General features: G+C 47.5%; 1 protein-coding gene across 13 annotated transcripts in view; it reads right to left on the reverse strand.

The window, feature by feature from the left end:
• Positions 1-23,094, reverse strand: part of PTPRT (protein tyrosine phosphatase receptor type T) — a 1,093,025-nt gene that overhangs the window by 416,279 nt on the left and 653,652 nt on the right. For all 13 annotated transcript variants that reach the window (XM_045981319.1, XM_045981314.1, XM_045981318.1 and 10 more), the window contains exon 8: positions 10,739-11,035. In XM_045981319.1, coding sequence (XP_045837275.1) covers positions 10,739-11,035 — 297 coding nt within the window. The remainder of the gene's footprint in view (positions 1-10,738; positions 11,036-23,094) is intronic.

A 23,094-nucleotide genomic window follows, 5' to 3' on the forward strand; every position in this document is an offset into this window, starting at 1 on the left:
GAGAAGAGGGACAGAGTGTGGTGCCTGAGGCTTCCAGTCGTTCACAGAAAGGTCAAGGAAGATCTCCCTGAAAAGTGACATTGACTTGAAACAGGTGTAGGGATTAGCCCTGTTTATTTGAGGGAGGATCATTCTTGCCAGCAGAAATGGCCCCCACAAAGGTGCTGAAGGAGGGGCACAGTTGGCATTATCTGAGGAGAACCATGACTAGATCTGTGTAGTAAGGCAGAGGCAGAAGGAGATGAGGCCAGACAGGAAGCCAGAAATAGTTGTGGCCACATGGGACCCCCAGAGGCGCTGTAAGGACTAGGGCTTTTCATCTCAGTGACATGAGAAACCGCTGGAAGGTTCTGAGCAGAGGGGCGATGATATGATTTGCCTCATGGTATAACAAGATCATCCTGGCTTCTGTGCTGAGAAAAGAGTGTAGAGGCCAGAGCTGACGCTGAATGATCATTTAAGAGAGTACGGTAATAACCCAGGTTGGACATCACAGTGGCTTGGACCAAAGAGCGAGGAGTAGAGTCTATAAGCAACGGTCGAGGTCATGCTATCGAATGCAGGATAAGCCAAGAGAATGTGCTGATGGATGGAATGTGGGAAGTGAGCAGGGTTACTGCTTCACCCAAAGCAAAGGGTGCCGACCACAGAGAATCCATGTTGAAAGGTATTCAAGGGCTTTAGGTGTGATAAAAGTGAGCAATCGAGATTTTTGACTCAAGCCACTAATAAAAGGCAGTTGGTGTTAATGGAGATGGAGAAGGCTGTGGGAAGAATGAGTTCGGTGGTGGTTGAGGGATGATCAGGAGGTCAGCTCTGGATGTGTTTAATTCCAGAGACCGATTAGCAATGCAGCTGGATAGGCTGAACAGGCAGTTGGATAAACGAATCCGGAGGGCATGAGAGAGGTCCAGCCCAGAGATACCAAATGGGTAAACTATTAGTATATTATTGGATTGTAAAGCCAAGATATTAGAGGAAATAATTAGGAGGAATCAGTGTGGATCAAGGGTCAGCTAACCATGGCTACAGCCAAATTCAACCATCTGCTTGTTTTATCAATAAAATTTTATTGGAACCCCGGCACATACATTCATTCCCACAGTCAGAGTGAGAGAGTTGCGATGGCGTTTACAGAGGTATATAGGTTCTTCCAAAATGGCCCCTTGCCCATGCCTAACAGAAATTTTGCAAAGATCCTTGCTTTGGTTTCTTTCAAGTTACACTCCCTTGGTTAAAATCTGCATTCCATGTCTGATACTGGCCCCACACTGCTGAGTGTGGGCTCTCGCAGAGGGTAAGTTGAGGGCTTTCCATACAGACTTTCAGGTAGGACACTCTAAAGGGGTTGGTGGCATTATACCCCATTTCACAGACACTGCAGTGCCCAGTCCGTGAGTAACAAAGACTGCCTAACAATGTAGTGAATGAAGCCGGAATGGAGCCTGCATTCTTCCGACTCCAAAGTATTTTCTGAATTGCCCCTTTTTCCCGTATTCTGATCAATGTGGGTTCAGAATGGCTAAAACAGTGTTGCCACCTCTGAGTGGCAAAGCCAGGTCATCTTAGCCTGGCTCTTTTGGCCACCCCACACTACTGTTTCACAGGTCAAGATGTCCTTCCAACAAAGCCCTCTTACTTTCTTTTGGTTCATCTGGGTCTTTTTATCCCCCTTCTCTCTCTCATTGTGAGAAGACTTCTTGGCGAAAGATTCCGCTTTCGTCTTATCTTCTAATTCTATGTTACTTTAGTCTTCTTTTTTTTTCTTTATAATTCTTTAATGAGTCCACATACTTCCTTCCTACAATTTCATTTCTTCTTGTATCCAACAGCACAGAACTTTCCATCCTTCTGACAGAGTTCTACAACAAAGGTTAATTACTTTATAATTTCATTCCCTTAAAAAAAAAAGGCGTACTAAAATTGCTAATTTTAACTGTGCTTCTTGTCAGTAGGTTCATGTAAATTCACTGTAATTAAACCAGATGTTTTCTTGTGCCTAAAAGTCAGGTGGTAATTTAAGGGAAATTTTCATTTCAACATAAAGGGGGACAGAGTGTAATCAAGGGAAGGTTTCTCTCCTGTTTTCCTTTCTTCTTCCTGTTTTCATATCTGGGAAGTGGGGCTGGTAGTAGTGAACCCTGCAGGCAGATGTGGGAATCGAGTCAGCGCACGTGAAAGCACAGAGCCCCACCGAGTCAGCAAAAGTGCCCATCCTGGTTCTTTTGTCTAGGTCTTTTTTTTCAAATTTTTGGCCTCTCCAAATCAGGGCCACATCCGTTGGCTAGTTGGCTCATTATCAACAGACTCAGACCTAACTTAAGAAAAATCAGAATAATTTGAAAACAGTTTGAAGGTCACCAGAATCTGTACATGTGTCTGATGGAGACAAGACATTTCCCCGTCTTGCTGAAGTTGTTTGTTTTGTTTTGTTTTTTCTTTTTCCGGATGAATTTTTACATTTTAAGATGTTAAATACATCTTTTTTTTTCCCCCTCCTGGAGAGAGAGTACATGCAAGGCGTGCGGCGGGGATGTTGGGGGAGGGAATAGAGGATCTGAATGAAGCAGGGGCCTGATCTCACAACTCTGAGATCATGACCTGAGCCGAAATCAGGAGTCGGGCGCTCAACTGACTAAGCCACCCAGGCGCCCCGCAAGTGTATCTTTTTACTGGAACTTTGCAGGGGTGTATTTGTAAATGTTTCACAACCAACTTCTCAGGAAAAACAAAACACCATCATGTTTGCCAGTATCTACAGTGTAAAGTCGCCAACGTGACAATTTTGAGCAATGAATATGGTATCACATAACTGAGAGGTGGGAAGACAGGCTAATGAGCAGCTCTGGGAAGCCAGAATGAGCTGGTTCTGAGTATAGACTGCTTACATTACACCTCCCCTTCTTAAACAGAGACAATAAACAGGGCCCTGAGACACAGGGAAGAGGCATGGACTCTGATATCAGTCATTCACTCACCGAACAGTTAAGGAGCACCTACTATGTGCTTGGCAGGCAACAAATATGTGTGTGTGTATGTACATAAGTACACACATGCACACACACTATTTCAGATGATGATGAACGACACAGAAAAAGTAAAGCACCCACAGTGTTGGGGAGGTTTGGTAGATTATAGGATTATCTAATAGACGGTCGGGGGAAAGAAATCCTGGGTAAGATTTTGGGATCTATTTACTGGCTCTGCCACTTGCTGCTTGGAAGCCTGCGACAGGTTCCTTGAACTCTCCAAGCCTCAGAGTTCTCTGTCCCAAAACCATATAAATGCACCAGCACGGCAGGATTTGGCGACTCCCTGCAGGAATGAAGGATTCCAGCACCATGCTTAGGTCAACACAGGCATTCAAGAACCACAAATGCATTTCTCCTTACCTTTTGTAATATCTCAAGGTCATCTTTGTGAACCTCAAAAATGTACTGAGTTCTAGTTAAACGATGCTTTTAAGACCTGTTAAATTATGTGTAGCTTTTTACCCTTCTACCAAATGACTCTGGACTGTTACTTTGTTATTTACTGCCTTTTATACTTTTCTCACTTCTCTCTCTGTTAGATTTTGTGTGCTGTTTGTTACTTAAACGTGTGCCTGTCCCTAGCAACATGCAGCCTCCTTCTAGCTTCCTATCAGTGAGGAACAAGATACTGAGACTTCTAGAAATGCACACAAAATACAGACACTCACTCCTGAGACAAGTCAGTCTTCCCTACGATGCAAGCCCATTTACCATATTCAATTAAGTAATATATGTATTATTCATCACTAATCATATTATATATCAATTGTATTATTATATTGTGCACATATTATTAATTATAATCAATTACATTTTATATACTTACTGTAAATTATATGGGAGCCTAAAATTCCTTATTGTAAAGTAGGAAAAACAATACTGTTTGCTTTCTCATATTTGGTGTTAAGATGAAGGAATCCACATTGCTAGTGGGAATGTAAAATGAGGGTGCCTGCAATGGAATATTACTCAGCCATCAGAAAGGATGAACATCCAACTTTTGCGTCAACATGGATGGGACTGGAGGAGATTAGGCTGAGTGAAGTAAGTCAAGCAGAGAGAATCAATTATCATATGGTTTCACTTACTTGTGAAGCAAAAGGAATAGCATGGAGGACATTAGGGGAGGAGAAAAGTGAAGGGGGAGAAATTGGAGTGGGAACTGAACCATGAGAGACTACGGACTTCAGGAAACAAACTGAGGGTTTCAGAGGGGAGGGGACTGGGGAGAATGGGTTAGCCCGGTGATGGTCATTAAGGAGGGCACGCACTGCATGGAGCACTGGGTGTTATACACAAACAATGAATCATGGAACACTACATCAAAACTAATGATGCACTGTATGGTGACTGACATAACATAATTTAAAAAAATAAAATGAGGGTGCCTGGGTGGCTCAGTCATTAAGCATCTGTCTTCGGCTTAGGTCATTATCCCAGGATCCTGGGATCGAGCCCCACACCAGGCTCCCTGCTCACCAGAAAGCCGGCTTCTCCCTCTCCTCTCTTCTTGTGTTCTCACTCACTCTCTCTCTCTCAAATAAATAAAGTCTTTAAAAAAAAAAAAAGGAAAATGTAAAATGAGTGTCAACATCTAACAAAACTGCATGTTTGGGGGCGCCTGGGTGGCTCAGTGGGTTAAAGCCTCTGCCTTCGGCTCAGGTCATGATCCCAGGGTCCTGGGATCGAGCCCCGCATCGGGCTCTCTGCTCTGCGGGGAGCCTGCTTCCTCCTCTCTCTTTGCCTGCCTCTCTGCCTGGTTGTGATTTCTGTCAAATAAGTAAAAAATATAAAACAAACAAACAAAAAACTGCATGTTTGTTTCTCTTTGGAGCCCAGCAATCCCACTTGTAGGAATTTGCCATGAAAATGCAACTGTACAAACATCAAACCACAGAAGCACGAGGCTATCTGCTCCAGTATTAGGTGTCATCGCAAGTCCCGGGAACAACCTCAGTGTCCACGGCACCCTATCGGAATAAACCGCGGCAGAGCCACATAATGAGTCCCGCGCAGCCAGCAGAAAGAATGATACAGATCTGTACACACCAAGATGGGAGTGATTTCCAGAGTATATTAAAATGAACACAGACATGTGATGTGGCGCATATCTACTGTGCTATCTTTTGTATAAAAATAAGAGAAGGAGAAATAATTTTTACTTTTTTTTTGCAAAATGAACTATCGGAAAACTAGTATCTGAAATGAATAAAAACAGTGACCTTCCAGGCGTGGATGGGAACAGTGTGAGAGACCAAGATGGCGGTGCTACCTCCGAGGGTACTTTTTTTTAATGTAGCTTTGACTTTTGAACCACGCAACTGCTTTGAATTTAAAAGCAATAAAATTAAATCGAAAGGATGGGGGAAGGCAAACCTTAAAACTGAAACAAACGAGCCTAATTGGACATCAAGTTGATAATAAAGGCGTACAGATAAAAGACCAAGCCTTTGAACATGGTATTTTTGGCTGCTTACGGAGAGAAAATCTGAAAAGAAAGTCTTTAACCTAACCTGTGAGCTTTCCTGTTTGGGGGGGTGGGGGGTTGGTATTGTAATTCTGAAACTATTTTATAACGCATTGTGGGATGGAGCAAATGAAGAAACGTGCGGATGGCGAGAACCAGGGCTCTCGCAGTGGGAGGAAAGAGATCTATGTATGGAATGAGGGTAAGAGGTGATTTGAATGAGTACAACCTTGTGATTTAAAACAGATAAATCATATCCCTCCGTCCTATCTACTTGAAGAGTCTAGAGGCGGTAACACCCCATCGATCAAGCTAAGATGTATATCTTCATGCCAAAATACCACTCCCCACTGAAAGCAACCAGAAATCCTTAGATAAGTGGCTGACTTCAGGTTTGGGGTAGAGATATTACAAGGGTAGTCTAGAATACTTTGTTATGACAGAAGCAAGCAAGAGTAATGAGAACATGTCAAAAGAACCTAGGAGCCAACCCACTAGCCACAGATGAGACAATGCAAGCATCGAAGAGAATTATAAATAGTACTGGATTTTAATACAAGGAGTCAAAAACAAATGATTTAAGAGTCAGCAGGAATATTAAAAATGGGGAAGGGGAGGGGGAAAGAAAATGCTTCTATAAAGAAGAATGCTAATTAATACACACACAAGGAATGACAGATTTAAAATTCACCCTCTTAGGTGTCTGGGTGGCTCTGTAGGTGAAGTGTCTGCCTTTGGCCCAGGTCAAGATCCTGGGGTCCTGGGATCAAGACCCCACATCGGGCTCCCCGCTTAGCGGGGAGTCCACTTCTCCCTCTCCTCCCCACTCAAGCTCTCTGTTACTATCTCTGTCTCCCTCTCTCAGATAGATAAATAAAACAAAATTCACCCTTTTATAAACACCAATGTAGTAACCACCTAATTTTCAAGGAGGCTAAAACTATTGGATGAGAAGTTTGTGGGGGAATCAGGGACTCACCAGACCTCAAAGAACCATTGCACAGAGTAGCTGATCTACAAAGGGAAAAGGACCGTATTTACAGCAGAGAGACTTAAATCTGAGTGACCAAAGCAGCATGTCAGGGCCTCTCGACATTATGTAACTCTGGATACAATGCAGTCAAAAATACACATCACCAACCTATGTCGCATTTTTGCCAAAATTGTCTCATTTTCTGGTTTTGTCGCATAAAATCATGCTTAACATGATTGGAAATGTGAATGTGGATTGTCTACCTGATTAATTTTTAATTAATGCTAAGTTTCTTAGATGTCCTATAGGATCATGGCTATGTAGGAGACCATCCTTACCTTCAGGTAACGTACGCCCTCAGAGAGTTGAGAGATCAGATGTTGGGGTTTCTGCAATTTACTTTCAAAGACTTAAAAATATTCCATTTATTTTTATATGTGATATCTCCATTTCAGACATACCATACATAAACATGAGTAAGAAAAGGGAGCACGGTGTTCACCAATGGTGAATCTAGGCCAGTGGTTCACAGGTCTTCTTTGCACTGCTCTCAATCTTTCTACAGCTTGGAAACATCTCCCAAGAAAATCTTGGGTAGGAGTTGTTGGTTATAATGAGCCCATTAATGCCTAGCATGGGGTAGGCGCACAGTAAACCTAAATGGTAGCCAAAGTGAGATCATTATGAACATTGCATTTATGGTTCAAGGTCTCATAACGTTCCATTTCATAATCGTGACTGCGGTCCGGGGAAAGGCAGAGAAGGAAGCACTGAATAAGTAAGCCACAGTTTTGTCTGAGTCATGTGTGAAAAAAAGAACAAATAAAGAATCCATTTAGTTTCCTAGCTGCTTCCCAACGGATGCAATGGAGCTCAGTGGCCATGAGCTTCTTTCGCCAGGGATGGATTACTTTGTAAGCCCTCAAAGGCACTGGGGCACTGAAATTGCCAATTCTACAAATTCTCCAGAAGACAGTTTTGGAGCAGAGACAAAAGCAGCGTGAATCCAGGCAGCTCAGTATGAGAGGCTGCTCTGTGGCTCCCTGAGGGGGGTTTCAGTTAATCCACTGGAGCCATGATCCGTCCTCAGCCTGTCCTTGAGGTGAATGAGCTCCCCGTCAACAGGAATGGTGCCCCTTCATAGGAGTAATGGAAGTGGATCCCACCAGACAGAGGGGCCCGCGCTCCTTGGCAATCTTCCCTCAACACCGCGGGTCCTGAGGTGGGGTCCCAGCACCGCTGTGAGACGGAGGACCTCTGTCTTGGATGTGGGTGTTTTTAATATGATAATGTCCACATGTCTCTGCAGAGGAGGAATTGATGTTTTATTAATGGTGTTTAATTAAAGTTTAATTTCAAAGCATTGCTGCTCTCGAGTTATTTTGATAAAGGCTTTGTGATTTTTTTTCCCCTGCCTGGTGACAGAAAGGGGAAAGGGAGAGGTTGAGGCATGGCTTAAAGACTGGATTGGGATTTGCTGTTGCACATGTAGGTAAACCTCCCAAAGCAGCCCGAAGTCTGCAGAGCATCCTGGAGGAAGCACCCAGGGCCACTCCCGGGCTAAACCCTAGCATTCCTGGGGACTCCTGAGTTTCCAGGCCGAGTTTCAACAGTGGCAGCTCCTCCCAAGTGGTCTCATAACCGCTTGCCACGGAACCACCCTTCCTGCGTTGGTTCTGCTTTTCAGATCACATGCTGACCGCGTCACCACAGCTTAAGAGTCTAGGTCAGATTTTCTCCAACTGTTGGAGTGCATGTCTAGAGCTCTGGAGAGGTGGCCTAGGGCAGGCTGCTGGTTTCTGCCTTGCTTGTGCTCTAGGATCCTTTGTCAAGACATTTTTTTCTTCTGTGACTTAATTCAAATGTGACAGCCACATTCATTGAAGACCTACAGTCTGCTGGACATCATTCCAATTTCTTTTCTTCTTTTAATGATTTTATTGTTAAGTAATCTCTGCATCTAATGTGGGGCTTGAAGTTATAAGCCCCGAGATCAACAGTCACATGCTCTACCCACTGAGCCAGCCAGGGGACTGCATTCCAAATTCTTTATATACCGTCCCTTTCAGTGAGCATAACAACCTATCAGGTGGCCACTCTTTGGATCTGCATTTGCGAGGCAAGGAAACCGAGGCACGGAGGGGGTAAGGGGCTTGTCCCAGGTGTGCTGCTCCAGAGCGTGGCCTCTGTAGCGGCAAGTCCTTGTACCTGCTGGAGGGGGCGCTGTGCATCTCTGAAAAGGCACAGCCCTCCAGGGAAAGGGCTGGCAGCTTCCCTGGAGCCAAACACAGGGCCACAGCTCCTGGGGTCAGAGGGAAGCCCAGATCAGATGCCCAGCCCTCTGCTGGAGGTCGGATGAGAATGGGTTCACAGGAAGCAAGGCATTCCGGTCACCTGACGAGGCTGATGCGGGGGAGAACTGTGCCCTAGAGGACAGAGGTTCGCTGCAAGGCAGGAAGGTGGGGGCCAAGGTGACAGAGGCTGGGTGTCCACTGCAGTTACTGTCTACAGAAGCAGAGTCTGCAGGGACGACGTCCTGCAGAGTCACTGTGACATGAATTTAAAGGCTGGTCACGAAGAGTCTGCCATGCAGGTGGGTTGTGTAAAACTTCCAGTTGTTAAGACAGGATTTGGGGAAAGGAGAATTGGGGGACAGGATGAGCAGAGGCGGGCACACTTTCCTCTTTCTCCTTAGGGGATTCTGCAGGTGAGGGTGTGGGTCTGGACCCCAGCGGGTGTCGTCACTCAGGGTCCTTGAACTTGCTTATGTGAAACAAGAGTGTTAGGTGGGATTGCCATGGGACAGGCTCTGCCTTGAGTTCTCAGGTCTGTCCGGGTCAAGTGGAGATGTGCCTCAGGTGGCTGACAAGGACAGTGCTCTGACCATTCCGTCCCATCCTTCTGTTGTGCTCCTCCACCTTGCATCTGCGTGTGCAGACAGCCAACACTCCCTGAGCATTTCCTTCCCAAGTTTCCTTCTGCATCCCAGCCCTGACCACGATGACAGCTCCCTTCCCTGATTGGGGGTAAGAGTGAGGCATGGCCTGCTCTGCAGAGCTCTCCTGCTGACCAGGTCTCGGCCCCTTCACTGGACATGGTCTGAAATTGTACCTTATCCTCCTCCTCTTCCTTGTCCTGCCCTCACCTCCCTTCTTAGACTCCCTGGGGAAAGCTTCCTTAATGCATCCCTGTACCCAAATCTATGCCTCACAGTCTGATTCCAAAGAAATAACTAAAGAGATCCCCACAAAGCCAGAGAGAGCAGGGCTGGAAGGAAAATTGAAATACAGCTGTTGAGAAGTGTTTTCTAGGTATGTCCTAGAACCAGCAAGAGATAACTGCTGTGGTGGAGCTCCACGCAAAATGCAGTGGGAACCTGGGAGGGAAGGCCCAAGTCAGCTTGGAGCAATCAGGGAAAGCTTCCTGGAGGAAGCAGCATGTGCACGAAGACTTGAAGATGAATAGAGCTTGTCTCACAGACATGGAGGGAGAGGCTGTGGCAGTAGGAGAAACAGCATGGACAAGGACAGAAGGTGGGGAAGTGATATGTTCTAGAAGTTACACGTGGTTCTGAAGTGCCCGAGTCTCAAGGTAAGGGGCATGCTGGGAGGTAAACTGCATGAAACTGACTCATCAGAACCTTGTGGGGGCAGGGAGTGGGATGGGGCCGGGGAGATGAACTGGAGGGTCCCCAGGCTCATTTCAGGTCTTTATTTTGGTCTACTGGAAGCAGTTCACTGACATGAGGAACACAGAATGAGAAATCGGTATGGAAGGGAGACTGGTTCATTTTTGGATACTTCGAGTTTGAGCTGCCTGTCGGACATCTGGGTGAGTACTTGGTTCTGGGTGCATCTGAGGTCTGTGCTACGAAATTTACACGTATTTTTTAATTTTAACTCCTGCAGAATCCGGAGTGGTCTGACTCCCAGACTCAATGTGCTGAAATGACATGATCCACAATGCCTCTCTGGAAGGTCCTGGTGTGGCTAAACACTGGACACAGAAGGGGCTACCAAGTGAGAAGATGGATGGGGGTGTGGACAGGGCAAATCTGAGTGCGTGTCTGAGTCCATGGGCACAGCGTCCCCTGGAGTTGTGCAACGCCCTTCATTAAAGACTCTGGCGAAGAGGCAGCTACAGAGGAGGAAATTAGAGATGGAGGAAGAAAGAAAACCGCATCACTGATGGTGAGGCCCTGGGACAGGTTCAGAGTTGCCCATACCCAACAAAGCACACCCCCCGCCCCATCCCCCCACCACTCACCGTCCTCTTCTGTCTGAACCACCAGCTCTTCGCTCTCCATCCGGCCCTCGGGGTTGGACAGCAGCAGCCGCAGCCGGATGGTCATGAAGGGGCGCAGGCCCCGCAGGGTGTAGTGGGAAGAGGTCTGGATGACCTCTTCGGCCTCGTACTGCTGCTGGTTGAACACGTACTGGTACTGCACGGTGAGGTTGTAGCTGTGGCAGCGGGTCACCGCGTAGCCGAATGGTTCCCACTGCAGGGTCAGCTGCCGTGCGCGGATGTCCACAATCTCCACGTTCTGCGGGCCGTGCACGGGGTCTGCAAGACACACACGCAAGACACAGGGGCTTTGAGGACTGTCGGGAAGTGGGGCAGGGGGCGTTCTCCCAAAACAGAGGGGACCGGCCCTCCAGACTTAGCTCAGCCACAGCCTTCATAACTATGGCCACAGAGAATACAATTTAATTAACATTCTTCTGTAAATCAAACTTTTTTTCTTACATAACTGCATGCCTCTAAAAGAAAATGTAACTATATAAAGGGGAAACCCAAATCACTTGCATACATAAATGTTAACCATTAAAAAATGCAAAATTGTGGAATTCTTTTTTTTTTTTAAGATTTTATTTATTTATTTGACAGACAGAGATCACAAGCAGGCAGAGAGAGAGGAGGAAGAAGGCTCCCTGCTGAGCAGAGAGCCCGATGCATGGCTCGATCCCAGAACCCTGGGATCATGACCTGAGCTGAAGGCAGAGGCTTTAACCCACTGAGACACCCAGGTGCCCCAAAATTGTGCAATTCTTAAAGGTTCATCAGGGTACCCCTGAAAACCACCTTGAGTACCACCAACAGCGCACACAACACTCCAGGGGTATACTCATTTAGATGGCTGCTGGAGTTCTGACCTGCCTCATGTTTAATCCACCCACAGGCTCTCCCCTTGGGAGACCAGCCCCCTAGCTCTCGTTAACCGCACTGAGGTGCTCAGACTGCAAATCCAGCCACCGGCTCAGCACCCAGCGCTCAGTCTGTCCACACCGTCACAGGTGCCGCTCACTACCTTTTGCAATTTGCCCTCCTTCCACTGCCAGTATGGCTCATCTTTCCCCAGCTTCCAACAACAGCCCTTCACCTTCTCTCTCTCCTTTCCAATTTTTTCCAAACAGACCCCTCCAGAGTCATCAGGCTAAAAGCAAAATCATGGGCACCTGGGTGGCTCAGTCAGTTAAGCGTCTGACTCTCTGATTTCAGCTCAGGTCATGATCTTGGCTCGGGTCATGATGTCAGGGTTGTGAGATGGAGCCCTGCGTCAGAGCCCGTGCTCACAGGGCAGTCTGCTTGAAATTCTCTCTCCCCCTCGGCCCCTCCCCCTGCTCACACACTCTCTTTCTCTAAATAAATAAATAAACACATCTTTAGGAACAGATATGGTCATGCCTTCACACTCTTGCTGTGCCATCCTTTCCCATGTGGTCCCAGACCCCCAAATATAGCACTGGCCGTCTTATTTTTAGCACCCATCTTCTGCTTATACCTCATATAGAATAGATGCTTTTGTACAAAACAGATTATAACACACCGAACACTTAAAACAAAAATCCCCACGTGTGAAGTCCTTCTGTAAAGCTTGGGCACTTCTTACAATAGAAGCATAACTTCTTTTGTGATCAATATCCCCATAAGTTCTTGTGTTGACTATCTTAGCTGGAAGTAGTTAAGCGCAGGCTAAAGATTAAATCAGTATTTTCCCTCCATACTACCTAAAGGACTTCACCAAGTTCTGTCATTTCTTTGGGTCCATCTTCTATTTCGTTTCTAAAATGCGGGTAACAATAGTACTAATCTCACCAGGGGTTGCGGGGAGCGGTGGCTAGAGGCAGAGTTTGCAGAGCTGTTAGAACTGTACCTGGAACTTAATAAACACTCAGTATATTGTGGTTTTTCTTTTGCACCAATAGGAATAGCGATTTAAATTATGAAGCTCCATATGCTGTCTCTACTCTGAAGGCCTTCTAAGTGGCTGCGCCATGAAGCATTCTTATGAAAAATAACAGATCCTATCACCCTAAGAGCATTGGGGGGGTATTTGAATTGAGAGGGATTAGCATTCTGTCCCCTAAGAGCATTTAGGGGTAAGGCTGCCCTTCTGCCAATGTAGCAGTAAGAAAGAGGGCAGGACTTGTTGCAAACTGAGTTCCCTGACCTGCCCCCACAGGGAAAAATACACTGTGAACGGTGTCAGAGCCTTACCGAGGAACACACTTCCAAGCAGTCTTCTTTTGAGCAGGATGCCCAGAAATGTCAGGGAGCCTGGCAAACCAGCTCAGACCTGCTCCTGTGCTGCTGGGGACAGCGAGCAGCCTGGCTCTGGATTGACTGTGGAGTTCACGGACACTTGTACAGCCCAATTATTCATGTTCACAGGCCCTTTGTGTAAAAGAGAGCCAGCGTTCCAAAAGCAAATGGGTGACATTGAAAATGTGACATTGAACAAGCTGTTGCTGAGGGTGCATTGTGCTGAGCCCACACAGAATAAGGTGAAAAGCGTGGTCCCCATAGTCGGGGGTGGGGAGAGGTTATGATGTGGTGTGGCCAATTGGTTCAACAAATCTTGAGGGCATGAGGACAAATGTACAAGCCCAGGATGAGCGAGAAGCTGCTTGCCTGGGAAGTCTGTCCATCCCCACCGGCCTCGCCCAGCTGGAGCCTTTCTGCAGATCCAGAGGCCAGAACTCTCCCAGCCCTGATCAGGACCTCACGACACTCCTCCTCTGGGCGGGCCTTCAAAACGGACACCATAGCCCAGTAAGACCATCACTCCCAGCCTGTCTCGCCTCATCTCCTTAGTGAGAACAGCAACATGTAAGACCCTTTTAAATCCAAGAGTTGTCCATCTTGTTAAACATCTTAAGATGTACCACAGCCCACGTTAAATATTTTTGGGGGGATCTCCAACGTGTCCTTAAAGCACAAATGAACCAATAAAAACAAAACACCGTGGATGGCCAGCTGCCATAGTGCTGGCTTCTGTCACCTGCTCCATCTTGTGACCCTGTGAGGGAGGGACTAACTGCCAGCCCCACCTTACAGATGAATAAACTGAGTCCAGACAGGTCCAGGATTTGTGTAGAGTAGCAAGACCAGCAAAGGGCCAAGAACTTCTATCCACCTGGCTCCATGCCTAGTGTGCGGAGTCAGGAGCCACGCCTGACCCGGGGTCTGGAGAGTCAGGGCAGGTGCTGTGTCTGCCCCAGAGGGAAGCAGAGCCGGCCTCTCCCACCTTCTCTCCTGCGCTCCCCCTGCCGCCCTCCCTCTCTCTGCTGGAGCTGGGCCATACCGTCTCCTGCTTTCACTCCCTGTTCACTCCCTGTTCACTCTGTCTCCTCTGTGAAGATGTCCTTGCTGAGTCCCTGGGCAGAGCTCAGTGGCTATTTCTTTCTCCTCTTGTTCACTGTATCTTTATGTATCCATGTTTCACAGTTGGCAGCTTTTCAGAAGTTGGCCCCGCCTGCTAGAATGTAAGCCCCGTCTGTGAGAGCAGGGGTGCTGTCTGCTCACCCCAGGAGCCCACGTGAAGCCCAGAACTATGCACGGGATGGCCCAAGGGAGTATATCAAGCCAAGGGACAGATGTCCTGCCCCATTTTGCAGACCTCAACACCATCCAGGAGGAAAGCATCACTAGTCTCAGCGAGGAGGAAAGCGGAACTCTGTGGACTGTGCCACCCAGCAAGGGCAGGGCTGAGATCTGAAGTCTGCGAGGGGCCAGGGCCCCTGTGTTTGCAATGCGCCGTGATACCGCGGGGCACGGAGCCGAGTCAGCACGGACCGGAAGCCACCTGGGCAGGATGCTGGGAGGAGGCGGAAAACTGAAGGCAGAAATGCCTGACCCTCAGGAAGGAGGGGCCTGCTGGAGAGGGCAGTGCGGAACTCAGTCATACTTAGTACTCAGCTGACCACTGGCCTGTCTTCCCACTGCTGGTCTCAGCTTCCCCAGAATTCTCCCCACAGCTCACCTGGGCATCGGTGCCCTCAAACACCTTTCTGCTCTTCTTCAAGGAGGGAGCAGGCAGAGGCGCCTTTTCCAAGAGGGGAAGGGATGGTGAGAGCCCACCAGGCAGTAGAGACGCCCCACAGGGGTGGAAGGTCAGAGCACCAGGAACATTCCTTGCTTCCTCTGAAGCCCAGGCCACTGTCTTCAGACAGGCCACAGGGAATAGTGGAGCCTGGCAGAGCAAAACTGGAAGCCAGACTCTGGCCCTCACTAGCTGTGTGACCTTGGGCAAGGGTACTTCATCTCGGAGCCTCCATTTCCTCGTCTATAAAGTGGAAATTATTGCACTAATCTCAGAGGGCTGTTAATGAGTATAAAATGAGCTGTAAAGGGAGAGAGAAAATTGCCTCTGTCTAACAGTGGGCATTCCTCTTAGATAAAATGGCCTTTTTTGGAGAAAAGCCTTAAGAAGTTTATTTGGAGTACAAGCTGCCTCCCTAAGGCCTTGGGATCAGTTGTGCTCAGCCTTCAGAGGAAGAGAAAAATGAATCCACTTGTTGGCTGGGATTGAACAGGAGAAGATGAGGGCGAATAAGGAGCAGAATGTTGCCGGGAGTCCAGTGTGACTGTTCCCCGTGTGACTCCAAGGACTTCAACAAGGTCCTCAAAATAACACAAAAGGGTTTGGACCTCCTGTGGATTCTAAAAAAGGGCGGAAATCTGCATGTCTCTCTTGGACCACTGAAATACCACCTGGGAACACAGGGACCAGAGGCAGAAGGCATTTGGGAAATACGGCCCCACGTGCTACTGTTAACCTTGAGGCATGATTTTGGGGGTTTTCCAGAGTATGAAAATTAAGAAGATCAAGGAAGACTCAGTTCCTATGCAAAAGGCAAGACCTCCGGTAGAGCTGTGGGTTAGACAGGTGTGGGTTAAAGTGTTTGGAAATTTCGAGAACTCCCACTCCGGAAAGGGAAAGGCAGTGGCTACTGATGACTGGGCAACCCTGGGCTAAGCATTTGCATGCTGAACACAACTGTCTGGCAGAAAATAATTGAGGCCAATGAAGGGACGTGACTGACCCAGAGCCACACAGCCAAGTCCCCAGCTCTGGGCTCCCACAGCACTCTGCACAGGTGTCCGGCCCACTCAGCATTTGTCAGGCTTTCTAGGAAATGCGTGTTCATTTATCTGTCACTCCTCCCAGGCTGCCAGGAACCACATTCTGTTTGTCCAGCAAGCCCCAACACATGGTGCAAGGTCTGTCGAGGGCCCGGTTTGCGTTTATTAAACCGCAGTGAACAGATGGTGACCTGTTCTTGGGAACTGAGCTTGGACCCCTGACTCCACAGTCCCAGTTTTGTCCCCGTCACGATGTCATGGAGCCTTTATGGCGAACATATTTGTTTCTGCATTTAAGCTAAAAGAGTGTCCGGAAATCCACACGATGAAAAGTAGTTTTCAAAACCTGTGATGGCAGCATTCATGCTTTTAGTCCGACCTCTCCCTGCTAAACCTCAGCCTCCAGACCCAGCTTCTGCTCTGGTCATTGTCTGTAGCCGGAAAGGCCTGGGTTTACACTGGGATGGATGCAAACAAGGTGGAAACTGCTGAGAAAGCCTTGTGCGTGCAGTGGAGACTGGTTTGTTGGATTTACATCCCCCATGGAAATATGTTCAAGCTTTAAGTCTAGGGTGGTTTCAGCCACCAGAGAAGGCCACGCCCACATGACCTTCCTAAGAACAGCCTGCAGGCCAATGAGAAGACAGTACGGCTTGGCTTATCCGGAAAGCTGGAAAATCTTCCTCTGATGGAAAATCCGGGTGGCTTGGATTCTCTAGGTAAAGTTTTTCTCTGCTCTTAGACCTGGCAACAAGAGCCCTGTCCTGAGCCCCATGCATTAAGGAGCCCTCCTCCTGCAGCAGGAGTCAGTGGGCCTTTAAAGCATCCTTCTGCATTTTGTGCCGGGGACCAGCATCCAGGTACCCAATAGCCCCTCAGAATTCCCTGCCCCAGTACCTCCAACTCATTTCCAGGGCCTGTGTGAACCTCTTGCCTTGGCCTGCCCTTCCCCAGACTATATCCCATGGGTGTGCCTTGCTAGGCCCAAGGGGTAAGCAAAGAATGGCCATTTGCTGGGAGTGGACAGAACTTGGACATGAGGACTAAAGTCCCCACACAGGTGTGCATGAGGCTATTGGCAGGGGTGGGGGTGGGGGCAGAGTGAGAGGAAAGGAGAAGGAAGGGGGCCACAAGGCTCTATTTGTTCTTGCCCCAGACCTTAGTGTCTTCCTGTACAGGTTAGGGACAGGAGTACGTGTGGGGCTGTGTGTGACTGCCTGACCCCCTCACTCCTAAGCTGCCTCTGAAAGGCAGGCTGGTCCTCCTGACCTCTGATCATTTCCCCTCTTTTGCATGTCCCATCTTACTAACTTACTGGTCCTTCCTGAAGTACTATTTTCAACCTAATACCTGAGCCCAACCTGCAACCTGTACCCTCCCACCTCCAAACTCCCTTCCTCATTTCCCATGGCTCATGCCTCTAATCCTACATTGGGAAAGCCAAACATCACATCCGGAACCCTCCCATACCTCCCTGCTCTTGCCCACGTTCTACCTGCTGCTTGGGGTGCCACTGGCAAATCCCTGGTCAATGGATACCAGGCCCAGGGCCAATGCCACCCTTTCCTTGTAACTTTCTCCAAAAGCCTTCTTTGCCCGGGGGCAATGGCTGCCTCCATCATGTTTTCTCTAGCCGAGTAGCTCATCTCCTCCATACCCCACAACACACTGCAGGTTAGTCGTTTACAGGCTCTGTTCACGTTCACCTGCTCCCTTGTGAGCCCTTAGATCTCTTCACTTTCATAACGACAACACATGGTTGCTTCATACATAAATTGAGGAAAGAGTAAATATACAAAGTAAGTGATGGCTGGACCAAACCAGAATTAAGCTCCTCCCCGCCGTAGGAGAAAAGAAGTAAGGGGGTGAATCAGGGCTCTCTTTACACTCCAATTGTGAAGGGGAGTTATGTGGTTAAGTCAGAATTTGAGGCTTTTTTGTTCTATGTGGGCCCAGCTTCCATTCCTGCTGTCAAAGGCAATAGCTGTAGAATCTCCTAATGACCTTAATCAAGGCAGAACATCTTATTAAAAAAAGAGCAGCCAAGCAGATTTCCAAATCATGAATTTTCTGTTTATTCATCTTTGCATGTGGAGTTGGCTGTAACATATGTCCTGTTCAAAGCTGAACCTACATTGAAATAATTTGGGGCACGGGGCTGAAAATGTGGAGGTGGATAGCTTGTATGTAAAATTAATTTTTTATCCATTTGGAGATGCAATTTGAGTTCCTTTCAAATTAAATTGCAATGGAGTCCTAGGCAGCTGGAAACATTATTGCCAGTATAATTTGATACTGCAAGAGCAGTAATACATTGACAGATATTTCGATGTGACCGTTAATTTGCAATTTCTGCATGGAAATGATACATGAAGGGAGAAAAAGGTAAAAGGAACAAAATTAAAATCCATCTTCCTTCCAGCAGCATCTAAACCCACTCTCGTGCTTACTTTCCACCACCTCCTTTAATTTATTGCAGATGCTTGGTGGACAAGAATTTGTTGACTATTACCACGGACATCTTACAGAAGGAGGCGAGGACAGGAATCCAGAGGCTTCTTTGGAGAAATGCTGGTACACTCACCAGCCAGGGTCACCAGGTCCTACTCATCCTGATAAACGGAGTCCTGCGGGGCTGGAACATGTTACCTTGGGAGAAGGTGACCTCGCTGCTACACTCTTGCAGGAGTGAAATAAAGAAGGTAATTCCTGTATGTGCTCACTGGCTCATTAATTAATGAAAAACTACTCTTGAGCACTGGAGACGTCACGGCGTCGTAAGAACAACACTGGCTCTGTGAACACCTGCCCCTAAAGCAAGTTCCGTGTCCCATCAGCATCTCTGCTGCGTTTTTTTTTCTTTCCTACGTAGAACATGGGGGGTATACCCCCTGCCTTTGGGAGCTCTAAGGGGAGGGAAGGAGAGTCTCCACCAAGCTCTTGGGTGGTATTTGACACAGCTGTGCTCCTTCAAATACAGCTCCCGCCTCCAGAAGAGAGGCAGCCAGAAGAGCCACTGAGATAAAATAGGAGTTCTGTGGGTTACTGGCCTGGGTCTTGATCTCGTTGGTTGTTGGGTTCATGCTTTTAACCAACTATAGTTAGGAGCCAAAGAGCTTCCATTAATGCGCATTCAGATAGTGCTGTCTCTATGCCTTATTTCTACAAACACATCTTGAATCTCTGAGATGGGACAGGCATTAGGGGTGCATGTGAATAAGAAAGATAGTTCTTGCCTTCATGAGACTCGTGCTCTAGGAAATGCAGACACAACAACTGTGATGAACGGAACGATGAAGCCTGGAGCGCCAGGTTTCTGGACAGCACAGGGCAGAAAGACACAGCTGAGCGCTGGAGACTCCTCCGAGCCCACTGAATCATGACTCGTGCACAACCCTCACATTCTTTCCCATAGACACCAGAAGCCACGAAGAAATTTGAGGTGAGTAAAGGTTAATGACTCCCCCACGACTGCATTATTAGGTTATAATAAAAGCAAGTCTTAGGCCAAATTCTGCGATATAGATGACCACTTATTACACAAATGTCTATTAGCGAGCAGACACAGAAGAGGTCAAACCATCTATTCTGTAAAGTTCAAAGAAGTCCTAGAAATCTGTCCTTGCAGAAGTTGGCAAACGTTTTTCTTTTCTTTCTTTCTTTTTTTTTTTTTTTTGGAAGGGGGTTAGGTAGTAAATATTCTAAGGTTCTCAGGTCAGACATTCTCTGCTGTGACTGTTCATCTCTGTTACCATGGTGCCGAGGCAGACAGACTATTGTGCACACAAATGGGTGTGGCAGTTTCAATAAAACTTTATTTATAAAAACTGGTAGTCAACACCAGAGCTGCCCGTTTTCTACTTCTGTTCCAGGGCCAAGATCAATTACACTTGTAGTTGCATCAGGAAACCAGGAATACTCTTTCTCCAGTGGGCGACCAGGGCTCTATGGGAATCAATCATCCTAAGTTCAAGGCTGGGTTACTCTTCATTATATATGTCCAGAAAGAGCTTTAAAAACATTTTGGCCAGCCCACGTATTTTGAATACCCTCAATTTCACTAATTAGAGTCCACTAATAATACTCATTATTATGCTAGTTAACAGGTCCCTGATTTCAACCACAACAACCAATTTCTGACATTTAGTATGCTAATCGACAAAATGAGGGTTAGAGATCAAGATATGGCATTAGAAACACCTGGGCAACGCCGGCACTGACACAATGCCTGAAGGTTGTCACTCTTCCCTCCTCCCTCTATGCCTACCTCTCTTCCAGCTTCCACTCACTCCCTGGGTTCTCAGTTCCTCTGGGAAAACTTGCTCTCAAATGCTCATCTCACCCACAGTTGGATTAACTGTGCTGCTTCATGTTCCTATGTTAAAGGGATCCGTGACCTTACCCAGGATATAAAATGGGCAGATGAGGGCTGCTCCGACAGCCCTATGCCCTTAGACTTACAGCTAAGCAGCTTGGAGCACGGATGGGAAACCAAGAGGCAGATACAACCTAGGCTCCAGAAGGACCCATCAGCTGGGGCCATTACCTCAGGCTCAGAGTGAGCATGGCACCTGCCACCCAAGGACCCCAGGCTGCTTACCGAGCCACTCTCTTGCTCCACACACTCCTATACTGTTTTGTGCTGCTGGGGTTAGGATCTCTGCTCCCCCACCTGGCTCCATGCTCCTCCCTGCCCATGTGGGATGATAGAGGGACCCCACGGGGCTGGAGGGGGACAAGCAGGCTTCCTGTTTCTAGGTGCATCACTCCAACATCACTCCTTCACCCTGGGCAAGTTCAGTCTGTCTCAGCAGTTAGATCTGGTCTGCAGTTTCTCCAACACTTCAACAGCCAGCCTCAGAGACACCAGCATCCACCAACAAGTGCTCTATCTTCCACTCTTTTGTTTATGATTCCAGACCATTCTCTTTGTTCTATCAAGCCCTGGCAGTGCCCACCTCCCATAGTGGCTATACTGGTGTAATACCTTCACCTTTCCTTTGTACCTTGTTGGTTTCCCAGCCAATTCTTTGTATCTAGTTCACCAGAAGGTTTCCAAACTTGCTCGGGTCACACTGTCCTTGCTGTTGGGGTAAATTTTCACAGAGTTCCTAACCAAAGAAACACCTAACAGTTTCATTTATTAGTTAATCCAAACAACTTAATAGGATATAAATAATATGTCCTACAACATAATAAAGGTTTGAGAAAACAGTACACACTAAAGACAAAATACTATAATGTCACTCTGTAATAGCCACAGTTACTTGCTACTGGGACGTATGTATCTGTTGAGCACTGAACAAGCCACTCCTACTTCCTGCTCCAGGTGGACTTTTGTGCGATACTTCCTTCTCATCATACTAGGTACTGGAACCCAGCTTTGCAAAGATACAGTGGCATCCAAACAACGTACCTCAGTCTAATGCTGAAACTGTGGACCACCTCTACCTAGTCATTTATACAGTGTTAGACAGAGGACGCTTGTATTTCATGATCGTTTAAGATTAAAATCTAAAATGCCCTCACATGATACCTTGGTGAGTTCCCTGTGGTATCCCGGGTTGCTTCGTCATGGTTTGAGAAGCATGACAGATAATTCCTTACAAGCCATCCTCTCTTAAAATAAGCGGTGTGATTTATCTGCTAACCAGGCTGGACCCCACTGCCTGAACTTCATGAACATTCTGTGTCTTCATCCTTCTTCTCCCAGAGCTCCCTTCTGCCTGGGGACCCACTGATCACCCCGACATCCTAGCTGGCCTATGCGTCCCACCGGAGGCTCAGACCAGTAGTGCATCTGGTGCCAAACTGGGGAGCAGGAGGTTGGGCCGCACCTCCTGCCATGGTGATGGCCCGGGGGCTCAGACGCCAGGAAGAATTAAATGGACACAGGCACAAGATTGCAGCCTGAAAATAAAAGCTTTGGAATGTTTAAAAATTACTTTGCTGGCAGAGGAAATGGGGTTGGAAAGAGAGAAGCAATTTCTAAATTACATGGTTTCAGTTCCCAGAGAGGAAAAGAGTTTTGGGGTGGGAGGGAGGTGAAGGGGAGCCCAGAGGTCCTCTGGGCTTCTATTCAGTTCACACTTAATTCACGGCAAGTCTACCATGTCTATTTATTTAGGAAAAATAGCAGAACAAAAAGAACCCCAGGAAACTCAAAGGAAAAGCTGAAGAGAGACTGCAAATTGAAACAAGTCTGATGGTCAGAAGCCACCGAATAGTGAGCCTGGGTGAGGCCTTAAACATTCTGAACGCTGCCCCTCTCCTTGGCAAACAGTCTGGCCGTGAACAAAATGGGCAGTGGAATTAGGGAACAGTCTTCCCCGTGACCGATATGCCATCACAGTGATGCTGGTGAAGGCCTGTGTATCAATCAAATTGTTTCTAGAATATGTAAGACAAATAAACACAAGCTTTATCTCCTTGTTGAACCCTTGGCCCCTCTATCTCAGAACTACTGTCTTCTCTCTTAGTTGGAGAGTTTGGCTTTTTATATTCAGATCTGGGGCTTTTCAAAAGCTGAGGCTGCTCACAGCTGAGAACCCCCCACCCCAGGACATTCTTGATCTCCCAAGGAATAGCATTAATCTACAGACACTACTCAGGGTTGCAGGGCCTTGAAGAGGCCTGCTGTGTCAGCAGGCCCAGAAATGCCTACCAAGCTTTTTTATGATGTCCAAAGCTTTATTCTTTGAAATGTACAAGAGGAGAATTAAATTGAAGGAAAAATTTCAAACAAAAACCACTGTCAGTTGAAGGAGGCTCCTTCTCTGTCGGGTCTCATTTGGGGCTCACATAAGCATTGAGAAAGGACAGGTGACAGAGCAAACCTGTCTACTCCAGTTACCCTGGGGAAAACCACCAGGAAGGAAACCCAAGTAGAAGAGGGAGCACAGCAGAACCATAGCTAGCAGACCCCTTTACCCCTGCCTGCCTGCCTCACTCACTGGTGAAGCACCCTCACTCACAGTGCTTTCAGCAGGGGTGACGGCCAAAAATGCACACGTTAGGTTTCCTGGTGGCCCCTGGCCATGACACTGGGAGACAATCCAACCACAGGCTCTTAACAGACATGGCAAGTGATCACCCTTCATATCAGAACTATACTTCCCGGGACACCTGGGTGGCTCAGAGGGTTAAATCCTCTGCCTTCAGCTCAGGTCATGATCTCAAGGTCATGATCTCAAGGTCCTGGGGTCGAGCCCAACATCGGGCTCTCTGCTCGGCAGGGAGCTTGCTTCTTCCTCTCT

The sequence above is a fragment of the Meles meles genome, chromosome 16, assembly GCF_922984935.1.
Source record: "Meles meles chromosome 16, mMelMel3.1 paternal haplotype, whole genome shotgun sequence".
Lineage (NCBI taxonomy): Eukaryota > Metazoa > Chordata > Mammalia > Carnivora > Mustelidae > Meles > Meles meles.